We start from the raw sequence: 14900 nt of genomic DNA, 5'->3' as shown, positions 1-14900 counted from the left end.
ATATATATAATGTTACTTTATCCATAATGGTTCCTGGCCTCAGCAGTTTATCCCTGCTGGTCACAGAGAAGCAAAAACAAGATCTTCTGCTTCAGTATATTAAAAAAAAAGTCTTTCATCACTCTCTTTCAAAGACAGTTCAAAGAAAAGAAAGGAAATAGGAAAAAAATACGTGGTATGAGCCATTTTTACTAGCCTAACTACAAAAGGAGTAAAAAGAATGCAACTAAACTTGTAAGGCAACAGACCAAAAGAGTCTATCTGGAGCTGGGGTACTTCAATGCTTTCCTTAAACACTGAGATGGTGGTTTGGGACAGTTTGGAAAGCAGAGAAGTAAGAGACTGGTGTCCAGATGTTTTGTAGTGTTCCTGGCATAGATGTCAAAATCCAAGGTGCTAAAAGCGACTGAATAAAATAAAATCAAGAGCCATGGCTTAAAACTGGCTTTAACCACAAAGATAAAAACACAACAACTATTAACTTCTATAAAACTTCTATGATTTTTGTTTTTGATTAAACGATGCAAAATGTTATGGACTAAGATAAACTGAATAAAACAGCCTTAAGTCAGAAAATCCATGCTCTTCCTACAGCAAAGTCTATTGTAAAGATGAGAAGAAACTATAATCACTTACATGTCATGTAAAAGATGTTAAAAAGATGTCATTATTGATCGTTTATCTGTTTGCGAGGAGTCCAGCTGGCAGGATCACAACAGCACATGGCCGTCAGGTGAGAAAGATTAGGCGGACCATCAGGTTACACTTTCACTAGTCTAATCCTCATTAAACACTCACAAACACCACAACATGACATACAACAATTTTGGGGATAAACATTCAGATTGAATACATTGAGAGTTGTCTTTCTAGCTGTGATCAGCAGCAAAAGTTTGTCTACAACGAAAAACAAAACCAAACCCATGCAGTCTTCTATCAGGTGAGAAGGATTACACAGACAGGTCGGTCATGCTGCTCCGGTCAGTTGTCTAATCCCATTACTTGTGAGCAGCTAAAAGTAATGGGATTGTTCATTAGGTCAGGGTGCTGACCTGATTAGCCATCCCTGTTTGCTTGACATTCAGTGCAATAAGTAAAAGGCTGCTGCACACAGCTGCTGGATCATTTTATGACTTCTTGATATCAACCTGTTGGCACTGTAATGTAGCCCCAGGAAAATCCAGCTTCACAGATTTCAGATGTGTAAATATAGACTATAAGAGTGGTGTGAGACACAAATGCAGAGCAGAGGAGGAGTCCAGGGATGCACAAGCTGTTTCCCCATCTGTCAGGATCAGAGGTCTCCAGAGGGTGCAAGGATGGGCAGCAGAAATCAAAGGGACTATTAAGCAAAAGCAGGAATAAGTCCTGCATACAAAGTACGGTAAATAGCAGATAATTGCACATTAGCCATTTTTCTGAACATCTGAACATGTTGTTCTGACACTTGGTTGCACATTATGCTACAAATAACCCCACAGCATTATAGAACTTATCTCGTAAGGAACCTAATGGTGTGCTATGGTTTCAACAAATGCCAATTCATGTTGGATACTATCAGCTATTTATCAAGCACCATGCAAGATAATCTATACGATATATCATATTCAGAAGAGCTTGTTCATAATATTTGAAGTTTAGCCCTTCATATGAGTGCCCAGAACTTAAGGGTTAGGGTTGTTTTCTTGTTTGATCAATGGCAGCAGTGTCTTTGTGTATTTCATCAATTCCCGTCCCTATTACGCGACTGCAGCATCATTTTCCAAAACAGTCACTTGAAAACAAAGACCTATCTGTAGTTGTCATGTTGATGGAGGGCAGAGTGAACATGCTGTCCTAGATTAGACTTTTCCAAAAAACACAGCAGCAGACAGAGAGCGTCATTTTCAAAGACTAGTTTATCCAAAGAATACACAATAATACGCTTGTATAAAACATATAAAACAGGGAATTAAAAACGGTAATAAAATATACTTTCTTTTTTTGATCTACTATTTCTTAAAAGTAGCACGTAATAAATTGCAGTCCTTTCTGATTCTTCACGTGTTGGCTTTTCCACAGCATGATCAGTCCTCTTTCTGCCCACTTTGTCCTCTCCATGTTTGTCATTAACTGCAGCTATAATTTGTATCATAGCCAACACAAATTAGAAATCATGGCATGACAGAATAACAACATGCTAAAGTGGCAGAAGACCTGCCAAGTCGCCACAACGGGGCTCTTTCCTGACTTAACAAGTTGCATATCAACATGAGATGATGAGGTCCACTTGCACTGAGCGTGCCTCTTTGCACGGCTTCATTAAGGCAGATCCAGCACATTAATCAGACTAATGGACATTTTGTTCGCCACGCTGTCAGCTGAAGGTTACAGAGCTGGACTGCCAGCCTGAGCTGCTAGTTTAAACAGTTGCGGTGTCACAATGGCTGCAACCAGCAGGGCTCATTAACCCGCACACATGTACACTTGTCAGGTCACAGGCGCAGTAGTGTTTTGTGTTCATTTTGAATTGAGGATTATATCATTACATGCGCTACTGTATTTTCAAAAAAGACATTTACAGCTGGGTATTCCTGTCAGCCATTTGCCTTTCTGTAACTGTCTGCTGAAGGTTGATGCAAAATAACCACCCAAATTCCTCCTTTTACTTTTCTAATCATTTTCCTTCTTCATTACCACCTCGACTGACACCTAAAATGATTTCCTTCTCTTTTCTTTTCTCTTTAGCTTCTCACAGTGTCCTAAAAATTTGTGGTGTTGGGATGAGGGTGCATGTGGGGATGTCAGCACAGCTCCTGCATGCATGGTGACACCACAGAGGACTCAAATTGCTTCAAACTCCAAAGAACTGTAATGACTTCATCAGACTTGCATTTTTACTTATCATTTAATTATATATTTAATTTGCTTCTTCATCTAACATGAGTCCCATGTGTCTGCCTTTTAAAGGGTCCAGTTGGTCTGTCTGCCTCTGCTGGGTCCATTCATCCTTGATGTTTTTTTGTCCATCATATGCATTCTTTCTTCTGTCCCTCCTTCCTTCAGGATTGTGATCAGGATGTTAGACATGATTAAAGACGTCTTTTCAGCCGTATTTTCTTTTGCCTGGTGTATCCATCCACAATTGGCCACAGAGTGGTCACAAAGCTTTTTTGTTCATGTCAAAAGATAGGAAATTTATGGAGAAATTACTGTTGTGCATCACATCCTGAACAAAACCCTGAATAAGCATCTTCACATCCTCCTTTTCTGCTGTTTTCATCCCCTTCTGTCTGCCCAGCGTGCGCCACCGTGCTATTTACACACAAACTGGTCCACTAGTGTCGTGCAGCGCTTGCACTTGACATAGCAGCACCAGTGGAACTTGCAGTGGCAGCGCTCGTGCTTGTAGGTCTTAAACTGGTCGTAACCTCGGCCGCAGCACATCAACTCGCAGCCGTCCATGCCCTCCGAGGTTTTGTTGCAGAGGCGACCTTGTGTGCCCAGTGAGCCGGTGGTCTCATTGCGGAGGCAGTAATCCGGGCTGGTGTCAATGTAAACGACGTCCTCAGGGGTTGGCTTATTGAAGCGCTTGTCTACAAGCTCCAGCTTTCCCTGGTGGCACAAACAGAAAACGAGTTGGAGAAACATGTAAAATTGTTTTTCAGTATGTTTCTAGTCGGTGTCAAAAAATCAGTACCTTGCGTCCAATCCGCATGGCAGCAGCACTGTCGTATTTCTCTTTGAGGAACTCCCCTACACGTCTGAAGTCGGCTAGCTGAAGCCAGCAGGTTTTCAGGCTGCAGGATCCTGAAACGCCATGACACTTACAGGCCACACTAGCAAGGTTGTAGACCGCCTGGTGGAGTGACAAAAAAACAAAGAGATGTTTGCTACTACACTTGGTTTCTTTACTTCTCATTAGGATTTTTTTCATCTCATTCATATAGATACTAGAGAAAAAAAGTTTAAACATGTACTGCTCAAGATGAACAACTTATTTTCTCCATATCACCTGTCTAAAGATTATGCTCTGCATGTTTAGAAATGTTTGAATATTTTCTTTGAAAAACAAATTCTATGCAGGTCTGGTGTCAGCAACAGCTCTAAAAATAAAAGTGCAAGTCTAGAATAACAATATAAAAGATAACATTTCCTAACAGACTGGATTTAACCTTCAGAGCAGCAGTATATATATATATATATATATATATGTATATATATATATATGTATATATATATATATGTATATAGTTACAATGCTACCATCTAGTGGCCAAAATATGTAACTATTACTTTCTGAAATGTGAGAAAGAAAAGAGTGAAAAACTGTAATTTAGCTATTACCACTTGATATATATAGTAATGAATAGACAGAAAGGACTTAGGTCATTTAAGACCATCAACTCATTTCCCTGAGTCTGATGAGACAACAAATTCACATCACCAGCTGTGCCGATATCCACTTGCTATGGACGTGAAGGCGGAACATCTCCTCAAAAATTAACTTCATATGGCAACATATCTGTCCCAAGTTTTCCGTCACCATTGTGTTATTTATATGAAGTAAGCAAAAGAAATAATGAAAAACAAACAAGACTTTTTCTAAAAGTGAACTGGTCTTCCTCACTGATACTCCACCAAAGTAAAACAAACAACGGCCTCAGAATAGAAAGGCTACTGCTAATCAGAGAGAATGGTGCTCTACTGTAAACAAACATCCGCACCCAGCTTCAAACTGAGAAAACAGACTCTTTCAGGAAACTCAAATTTGACGGATTATTGTTTACAGTGACTCAACGATAAGATTTTGCTGAGAAAATGTCAACAATGACACTTTGACCTGGTAGAACATTTCACATTTAAATAGGTTAACTGGCAGAAGGTCAGTTACACAACTGAGTATAAAAACAGCATCATGGAGACGTTGAGTCTTTCTGATGCTGTTAAGGGGAAGATGTCACCATCTGATGAAAAATAGCTAATTGCGTGTTTCATCATCTACTTTACGTAATATCATCGAAAGATACAGATGGTCCAGTTATAATAATGCTGAACGTTACAGACAGGTTTCAGAGCAAAAAAGAGCTGCCATCCAAATGATTTATTTCTTCATGCAACGTCTTGCTTGTTTCAGTAAGACAATGCCAAATCTCATTCTGCACATATTAGAACAGCATGATTCTACAGTAAAAGGGTCCAGGTGGCCTGCCTTCTGCCAGGGCTTAGAAACACATGTGACTTTTCTAAATAAATAATAGAAAAGAGAAGTTAAAAATCCTTTTCTGAACCACAGCAGTGAGTCTCCTCTGATTCCAAACACTGAAACTTATAACACAACCCAACTTTTTTGACACATCAATCACATTTAAAATGAACAGATGAGATGCTTCTCAATAAATTTTCTCAGTTACAACATTTGATTTGGCCTGAGTGTTATTTTGGCAAATGATGTGTCAAATACTCACACCATTATGAAGCATTTAGAACATATGGCTTTGTTAAAAAAAAAAAAAACAGAACAGGAAATAGAAGATTTATGGTCTGTGGAGCAGTAAACCCCGCTGCTTAAACAGGTCACTTAAACAGCATTTAATAAACAAGTCACATAAAACACCCCCATCCCAAACACCAATGAATTATGTGCTGTCACTAATCAGATATCGTGTTGTTTGTTGTACAGCAATGATGCCAGTGACACATATTCCCACACATTCACTTGCCAAATCAATTATCCCTGATTCCTAATTTCTTCTGACTCCCCCTCACACAAATGAAACCCATCACTCTGTCTCCTTGCATTGCCTGATCTCAATTACCTTCTCACCTCGGTTAACCCCTGCGACCCGTACACCCCGACCCCCACCTTCCACCCCCTGCTCCCACTGCTCTTACTTTACTACCCAGCAGGCATAGCACTCGGCACCCTCCAATCCTGCGATCCGACCCCAGTGACCCCTTCAGACAGAAAACGAGGACTAGGAGACAATGACATTTTGTGGAAGAGTAAAAGTCTGTTTTTTAAGGGGTTTGTGGTCGTGTTTTTGACATTACACAACGGTTTCTGAGACAGTCATTCCTCTTTTGAACAGTCCTACAGAAACACTTTCATTTCAAGCTGGCAGCTGCTACAAACCTCATGCTGTCAAATTAAAGCATGCATGTGTGTGTCCAGCATCGTACTGAGCTATTTGGTCGGATATGCCTGCTGGGCACAGTGACACTGGACCTGATGAACACACTCAACCAGCCGCAGACACACACACGCTCAGTCATCCGTGGTGGACTCTCTGTGTCAGGAACAATAGGTTTTGCTCAAAAAGAGTTAGGAGTAAAGAGCCAAGTTTGTTGGGGTGTGTGTATGTGCGTGCACATGCTCATTTGTATGTGAAAGCAAAATAGGAGAGAAATAAAGCTCATAGGCTGCCCTATGTGGCGGGGTAAGCAGTGATTGAGAATGAACACTACTGAGGAAAAGGTGATGCATTTCCCTGCAATAACATTGTTGTTATTGTACTATATTTACTTACTGTATTTAGTTCATTTTGGCCTATAGTATATCGTTTGCTTTGCAGGTTTGGTTTTTAAATCTTTGCCAACACTACTGCCCCATAAAGTTACTTCAAATTCAGCTTAGATGTTTTTAACAAACAAAGAAAACAACCTAAAACACGTAACAAAGCTATACTCTAACTAGGTCTTACTTTGATGGATAAATATGAGCATAACCTAAAAAACAAACTGATAATTTGACACCTCTGTTAAAGGAACAGTTTGTTGTTTTTAGGGACATCACGTGGTGAAGTTGTAGATTGTAACCAAATGGATACCTTTCACATTATCCGTCCACCGAGATCTAAAAAAAATGTTTGAAATGAGCATGACTTCTACAAAACTGCAGTATATGGTGGAGACATATGATGTCTTAAAATTATGTGTTTGTTATCCATGAACACAGGGTGAGGAGTCCTGCCATAATCAGTAAAAACATTAAAGATTTTAAATGCACTATAATCAGCAGGGAATTACTCAAAACTCAACTCAACTCAAAACCAATACGTCTACAAGTTTACATCATATTAAGAGAGAAAAAAAGCATTATTATTGTGTGCTCTGTGCACGCTCTGAAGTTTCATCCTAAGCTTTGAAGTGGAAGTAATGGAAGAAGTTGGTGCACAGAAGACGCCAGGGACAACAAAATCCCAAGGATAGTGTGCATCTCATTTATAGATAAAGTGTTCAGCACATGTGTGATCTAGAGAGCTGTAAAGCTGTCCAGCTCACTATTCGACGTGGTGCAAATTTGCTCCCGCCTGAATTGCTTTTTAACTTGCTTGGGTCTGTTAAACAATAGGCCGACTTGAAGAAGCTCAAAATCAACAAGCTGAAAGGGGGCATGTCGCCACCTATTGTAGTAAGTCAGACAAACTGCGTTGAATAAATCATTTCCCCTCCCACGCTTGTATACTGGGACAACGGAAGTCGTCCAATTAAATGGCTTCATCAACCTACAACTGCAGCTGGACATTCATGGAAGTATCCATCTCTGTTGCTCTCAGCTGCCACAGACAGCCTTTTTTTTTCTATAGAGACAGACAGATGTGCAGTAATCTAACAACCCATGAGCTCTGAAGATGATGCTGCGTGTTTATCGAACGCTGATTGATCAAAATGCAGCTCAAGCCAGCAAGAACCGAGAGGGGCCAACAACACACGATTTCACAGCAAACAGGACAAAGCACCAAAAGCCACAAATGGCAAAGAAGCACAGGTGAAAAACAGAGGCAACAGCTGCAATGGACATTCTTCATTATCTCAACTCCTTGTTTCACTCAATCACAAAGCAGATCTTTGATCTCCATTTTGACTTCTCTCTTTTGTACAGCAGAGCAAAACTAAAGGACCAACAACATTGCCAACACAACTAAGAACAGCCTACAGCTCACCTTGCTCCACACATTTCACGAAACTGCCCTCAAAGGGCAGCAAAACGTTACAGCATGTAGACATACCTTTGCTCACCCCTTCAACTATGCATATAATAATGTATAATCTCTTGATAAACCATCATTTTAGTTCCTGACAAAAAAATGTGATGCACTTGCGGGGAAAAAGATCTCAAACTCTTCTCACACCAAAAGCAGCTTTTACATGGTCTTTACACTACTTTGACTAAAAGAGGAATTCATGTGTTCACAACAACCTGGGAAATGATGCATCCACCGCTACGAAGCTGCTTTTTCGTGGTGCTAGCATCACATGCCATCACCATGTAATGCTGGTTTAGAGGTTGAGCTCATTTCATGTATATGTGTGCGATCAAGCTGCCTCACCTTAAGTATGGAGGACAAACAACAGTAAAAACAAAAACCCTGCATCTGAAACAAGCGTCTGATTTATCCACACTACTCTAAAGGTAGCAAAAATAATCATTTTTAAAGCACAAATATAACCTTTGCGTCACTGGTTCAACTCCTCATACACATTATATATTTAGGTTTTATTTAACAACTTATACTGGAGAAAGCCTAAAATGTCATAAATGAGAAAAAATTAGACTGTGTTTTTCACTTTTTTGCATATTCTGCAGGTGTTAAGCATATCATCGAACACACATCAAGTGTTGTTTGTTGTTGTTGGGTCACTGTTGCAAAGAACCACAAAGTGGCTACAGGTTAAAAATTTTCTTCAGTGCAGAGGTGGCTTGAAAGCAGCGTACATACAGCCATTTTGGTGTTTGTGTGACGGATACTACCTCATTTATGTTGTTAAAGAGAGACGGTGGACCTAAGAGGGTGTATGTGTATAATTGTGTGCATATTTGTGAGTAAGCCTTTGTGAGTTGGGTGAGCGTAATGGAGGTCCATCCCTCACCCTGTGTCCAGACGCTTGTACACACAGTCCACCACGTTATCCATCGTTCACACAAATCAATGAAGGTGCGCACACACATAAACACAGCGGCACGCCCCTGTCACCTCAACAAAAGCCCGGCAGTTTGCCTTGTTCAGGCAAGCGAGACAAATCCTGCTTAGGACAAACCAGCGTGTCCTCGGAAGAAAGACGGAAAGGGGGGATAGAGAGGAGAGAAACTGTCTTCCTCTCTTGCTTTTCATCTCCCTCTTCTCCTCTCTTCCGTTTCAATGGTCAGACGACAATGGAAGCGAAGGATCAAACAAGGAGACAGGAGGAAAAGTCATTCCACAACCATGTGTATGTTACAGAAGTGTGTGTGTGAGTGTGTTCATACAAAGGTGCGGCAGTAGATCTTTCCTTCATACACTCATACAGCCCCAACGGGACCCTCAGCAGAAACACAACCTCCCCAGACCCTAACCTTTGACCTTTGACACACACATGCAAGCACAAACCTGGGTTCACTGTCTCTCACACAAATCAAACGGAGCGCACGCACACACACAGAGCGTCTCTGTCTTGTAAACAGCTTAAACAAAGCTGCTCTAGCTGAAGATAAGCACAGCCTCATGATCCAGTGTGTGCCAGAACAGGCAAATGGGCCTTTTATGAGAAAGGCACAGATTTCTTCAAGTGCTTCTATAACTGACAGCATCTTCAGATCATTGTAGGGAGACCAGGGTTGAAAGGAAATCTTAACAAAAAGCATCGTAACAATTGGACAAATCAAACTCGTCGTACAGTTAAGTGTTATCGTGTCCACTGTGCTACAGGATCTATATGCGTCTCTTTATGAGCATGTGTGTTTGTGAGTTACTACGATGGAATGTGCCTTGACCTACTGACCCAGCCAGGCTCCAAGGGCGTTAGCAGTTATACCATTTGTATCCTCCCAATAAATAACCGACACACACACACTAGCACAAATACAACCAGGTCAGTCAATCTGGGGCCACCTCGACTTTCACACACATTCCTAACAGACATATAGATATAGTATGGGGTTAAGATGAGGAAACACACACATTTCTCTCCTTCAAGTTTCACTTCCAGAGCAGAACTTGAGCTTCAGATGAATTTTCCTTTTTTTTTTTTAAAAACAAAAGAGAAAGAGGAAAAAAGTGTGTTTTGGTCTGCCGTACCTGTCTCCCGGCTTCATTATTGTGCAGGTTCATCAGTGTTCGGGCGTGCTCACGCGACCCACGTGGGTAATTCTTCTCCCTTTCCCTGGCGTCCACGAACTCCCGGGCGAATCTGTAGCCGTAATTCACGTTGTCGCCACAGCCGCCCCACAGCCAATCGCGCGGCAGATCACGGGGCCGATCGTGACGACTGCATCCACAGGTGGAGAGTTCGCCTTCGCGGCATGCCCGGCTGATGGCGTTAACCACGCCGGCAGCACTGATGGCGTAAGTAAACGCTGTTTCCCTGGAGCCTGATGGAGAGAGGAAACATAGGATGGACTTTTATAACCTCGTATAACATGGACCTCGTCTAACATCATATATTCTCCTCGTCACTTTCATATTAATTCAGACTTTTGGTAAAGGTGTGCATGTCTGTGCGTTCACTGACAGGAAACATGGGCTACAGCTGACAGCCCAACACCCCACTTCACCTAACAATGGACAATAGACCTGATTTGAGTCTAACCACATACCCGGCTTTAATGATGTAAACATATCAGTGATTATGGCATATCAGTTTTCCCTTGCAGGACTCCTCAGGGCATACCTGTCCAAGTCCAAGCTGGTCAATCTTCATCTTAAAGGGTCACTTCACCCACATTACAAAAGATAACTCACTCATCCCAAATCATCTCATTAGGGGTGGAGTAAAAGCAGATATCCTTTATCCTGACTAATTAAGCACGACTGTACAAAAGAGGGGATCAGTAAGAAAATGTCTTTATCTGTAATTTGGTGAATTTAAATATTTCACATACAGCAGTAAGAGGAGCAGAGCTGGAAGGGTGTGGGAAAACTGCCTGTCCCCCACTACTTCCATGCAGAGGGGGGAGTATTCAGATCTCTTACTAAAAAGTATTCTCTTACAAGTGGTTGGATTTGAAATATTTCTTAATTAAAAAGATGCAAATATAAAGAGGAATATGTATCAAAAGTAAAACTATTCGAAGCAAATGTAGTATAATAATTAAACTACTGTTAGTCATCCCTTTAGCTACTATTGTAGTTTACTAAGGTGAAGCGAAGGTGAACTTCTTTGTACAGAATATCAGTTAATAACTATATTGATTAAGAATGAATCTTCAATAAAGCAATTACAATTACTTGGAGCCTAAACTGACACCTTTACAACAAACGTGTTCATCCAACAGTCTGTTCAGCAAAACTATCAAAGACTTTGGAAATTAAAAAATATTCAAATAATAGGAAACTTATTTTCTGTCAACTAGCTGGGTAGCTTCATTAATGTATGCAGAAGTATTCATTTTTAAATTTCCAATAACCAGATAAATGTGGAGTAAAAAGGTTCAACATTTCCTCTGAGACGTACAGCCAGACAGGCAGAAACTGTCATGAAAAAAGACTGAAGACCTGAGAGCCACAGCGCAGGCGATAATTTAACCACACCGATTACCTGCCATTGGCTCACAGTGTCTCTTATAAGAATCTGACTACATGTGGTCACTTTCTAATAAACAACCACAGAAAGTAACCCAACTATTTTAATGATCTATCTGTTGTTACTCTTTGTAGGTGCCTGCTCACTAACCATTCAACAGACTCTGCCCATATTCATGGTTTTCATACATTTATAAGACTAACACCATTTTGCAATGAGGAATACACAACACAGCCTGCATGTCCCATTCTCTGTGTTGATACAGGAACCATTTCAAAGCACAAACAGAACAAAGACAGCAGCCTGACAGGTAAGATGTTAAGTGCTCTGAAACTCTGTCATTTGCACATGAACCAACAGCTATATGTTCTTTTCCTGGTTGAAGCTTTTAACGTCTGTGTTTCAGTAGATCAATGAACTGCCATATGACCATGGTTGGATTTACTGTGACAAGAGCTGTAGATATGAACAGGAACCTTAGCTATTTTAATCTTCAAATCAAACAGAAACAATATTACTGAGATCGGGTTTGTTATGGGTGCAACACACATAAAGAGAGCATCTGTATTATGCAACTCCAAATAATAATCTACCCACCCCTGACACGTTTTTTATGGTCTCTTTATGCACTTCTGTGGTGCAATATCCCAACAACATTCCCTTAACTGCTGAATTCGAACAGCTTCTGTTTCTGTTCAGACCCATTTATATTTTATTATCACACCCTGGCAATACTTATTATAATTGCTTCCATAGCAGATCAGAAACAATCCTATTTGAATGTTCTACGCTAGTCCTAAAAGTGTTTTTTCCTTCCCATGTTAAAGCCCTATAGTGTGGCTAAATAACAAAATGTAGGTTTACTATGGGCTGGAATCAACAACACTCAGACAGCCAGGCAGGAATTCATGCAAACCCGAGGCGCATGAGCCATTCATTGAGCTTTTAGAGACGGTTTCCCCCGGTCAGTTTTACGAGAGTGCGCAGTCTCGACTTCAAATAGCAGGTCCGGATCTGCCGGCTCGCTGCCAGCTCATCAGCGCATTTCAAAAGAAGAGCCGCGGGACAATGGACCGACTAACACCTCCATATAAACCTGCAGAAGGAGCCGACTGTCAATAGAGAGGATAGGCAGAAAGGACGGAGACAGAGAGGGGACAGCAAACACCTCGTCTGACTGCCTGCAGCGGATTTGACACTTACTTGTTGATGAGACGTTTCCCACGTCGCCTGCTGGGAATTATCCGCGGATGATACTGATCATGGATCTGTCCTCCCGGATGATTTTTATTAAAATACTGGACTTACATAATACGCGTTTTGTACCCTTTTTAGCTATTTGCCTAATGCGTTTTTACGCGTGCCATTCTTAAATAAAATATTCGTTTTAGTGCGCTTGCGCAAAGTGGGAAAACGAGCCTCTTAAATCTTCTGAACCTGTTCCTGAATCAACCCAACTTTTCTTGATAATATTCCACTAATATCTTATTTAGCATAGCTTTTTAAAAGAAAATTTCCCTGTCATCATGAAAGTGTGGGTCATTACAGGCTTTGAGATGTTATTCTGAGGCCCACGTCAAAAGGTCAAGAGAAATCCATTCAAAAATGTGTCACCCCCACCCACCCTCCACATTGTGACAGACACCCAGGTAACCGGCTCAATCGAGACAGCTGAGGATCAGCATTGACAGTGGGTAGCATTTCAGCTACCTGGGTTGGTACATCATGAGAAAATATACATAAATTATATAATCTGGATCAACATTTTCCTTATAGCTGTGCAGGCTGTTCATCTATTCTTAAGTGTCCTCAACTATATTAATTTTCAAGCCAGAGAATGGAGAATTCATGCAATCTGATTTACACAACCTGCCTAAAGCAGACACTGCGTATTTTATTGCGCTGATAAGCAACAGCCAATATAAACAATCGGTGCAGCTGCTGCCACCCTCTAATAAATGCTGCAGCTGATTTGGGAGACTTTAGGAAAAACCCCCATTCTGTTATTGCTTATTTTGTTTTATAAAATAAGCAATCTCATAATAAAACTCATAATAAATATATGTATATTCAGTTTGACCGACAACAACAATGTTCTCATGCTTTTTTAAAACAATTTAGCTGTAATCCAGCAATAAACTCACCAATCTGCATGACCCGTCCAAACACGGATGTGTTGTCCACAGTGCTGCAGTTCCACCTCCTCTGTCTGAACTGGTACTGGCACTCCTTGATGCCTGTCTTGGCTCCGTCACCAATGTAGGTCATGTGATCCTGGTACAGCTGGCACAACTTCCTCTGACCCTGCAGGTTGCACAGCAGCAGCGGAAAGGAAAGATTAGCAGAGATTAGTTGGTTAATAGTTTGGGACTTTGGTGGTCCCGCCAGGGAGATTCTCACTTTATATAACCAGGTCCGTCAGTCAGGGAAGATGAGGGTACAATGCAAGAACTCTTAACCAGTGGCGATGTTTTAGAGCCATAGCATGCAAAAGTTCTCCCTCGAGCAGATTTCAACTCTCATTTGAAACAGTATTTCAAAAGCAGCCTGTGTGATTCCGGCAGTAACGTACCTGAGAGAGTCCAGATAGTTGGCTGCAGAGAGGTTGAGCTCCGATAATGTACATCTCTGGGCGCTGGATTGGGGTCAGACCTAAAGACCTGAAAGACAGAGGTCATATTCAGCCCTCAAAGACAATGAACCATGCAGAGACAATGACTATCTGTGATCTAAGGTCAGCTCAGCACAGGGCAAAACTCAGACACAGGTTTTATTGGGACAAGTGGCCTATAAAATGCAGATAAATAGACTCCTGTGGTGCACATCACTGCAGCCACTATCTTTATGGCTTCTTTACTATCCTTCTTTAGATCACCCCCAAAACATACCCAACCCTCTGGAAATATGTCAGTTTGATATAAATTCATTTGGCAGATCCTGGCAGACAGATGAACTACTTGCAGCAGCATCATTCCACAGACCATTATGCACCCTCCACTGTGCCTCAACTGAGCTGCACACGGTCCTTTTTATAAGTCAAGAACAAGTGTGGCTAATTAAAGGCCCTACAGGCACAGCAGCAACCAGCCATGCAATGCCATTTGGGGCTCAGCCAGAATAAATATTGTGACAGGGGCTTCACATTTGTTTCATTCATTGCTAGTGCCCCACACACCCAAAACATCACCACGCAAAAGTAACCCCCAAAACACACACACACACACACTGAAGAAAGAAGCAACACAGACTGAAGGCACTTTTCAATTATTTCCCATTTGTCTTCTTGTCAGAGGAAAGAAAAAAGTTATGGGTTAGATGGATGAATTTAACATGCAAAATGTGCGCAAAGCAGCAACATTCGAACAAACGGTTCCTATTTACTGTCTTTGAAATCACCAAATTGGGGTTGTAATTCACCA

General features: G+C 41.2%; 1 protein-coding gene across 1 annotated transcript in view; it reads right to left on the bottom strand.

Moving 5' to 3' along the window:
- Positions 1–1880: 1880 nt before the first annotated feature.
- The window catches only part of wnt5b (wingless-type MMTV integration site family, member 5b), an 85281-nt gene continuing 72261 nt past the window's right edge, over positions 1881–14900 (bottom strand). The window contains exons 4-8 of the mRNA XM_072377614.1: positions 14054–14141; positions 13626–13785; positions 10038–10330; positions 3680–3838; positions 1881–3594 (exon numbers count right to left, since the gene is read on the bottom strand). Coding sequence (XP_072233715.1) covers positions 3295–3594; positions 3680–3838; positions 10038–10330; positions 13626–13785; positions 14054–14141 — 1000 coding nt within the window. The 3' untranslated portion in view covers positions 1881–3294. The remainder of the gene's footprint in view (positions 3595–3679; positions 3839–10037; positions 10331–13625; positions 13786–14053; positions 14142–14900) is intronic.

This window comes from Leuresthes tenuis, unplaced genomic scaffold (assembly GCF_036924035.1).
Source record: "Leuresthes tenuis unplaced genomic scaffold, fLeuTen1.0.hap1 SCAF_23, whole genome shotgun sequence".
In the NCBI taxonomy this organism is placed as follows: Eukaryota; Metazoa; Chordata; class Actinopteri; order Atheriniformes; family Atherinopsidae; genus Leuresthes; species Leuresthes tenuis.
The sequence above is the reverse complement of the archived record's forward strand: the minus strand, read 5'-3'. Positions and strand labels throughout refer to the sequence as shown.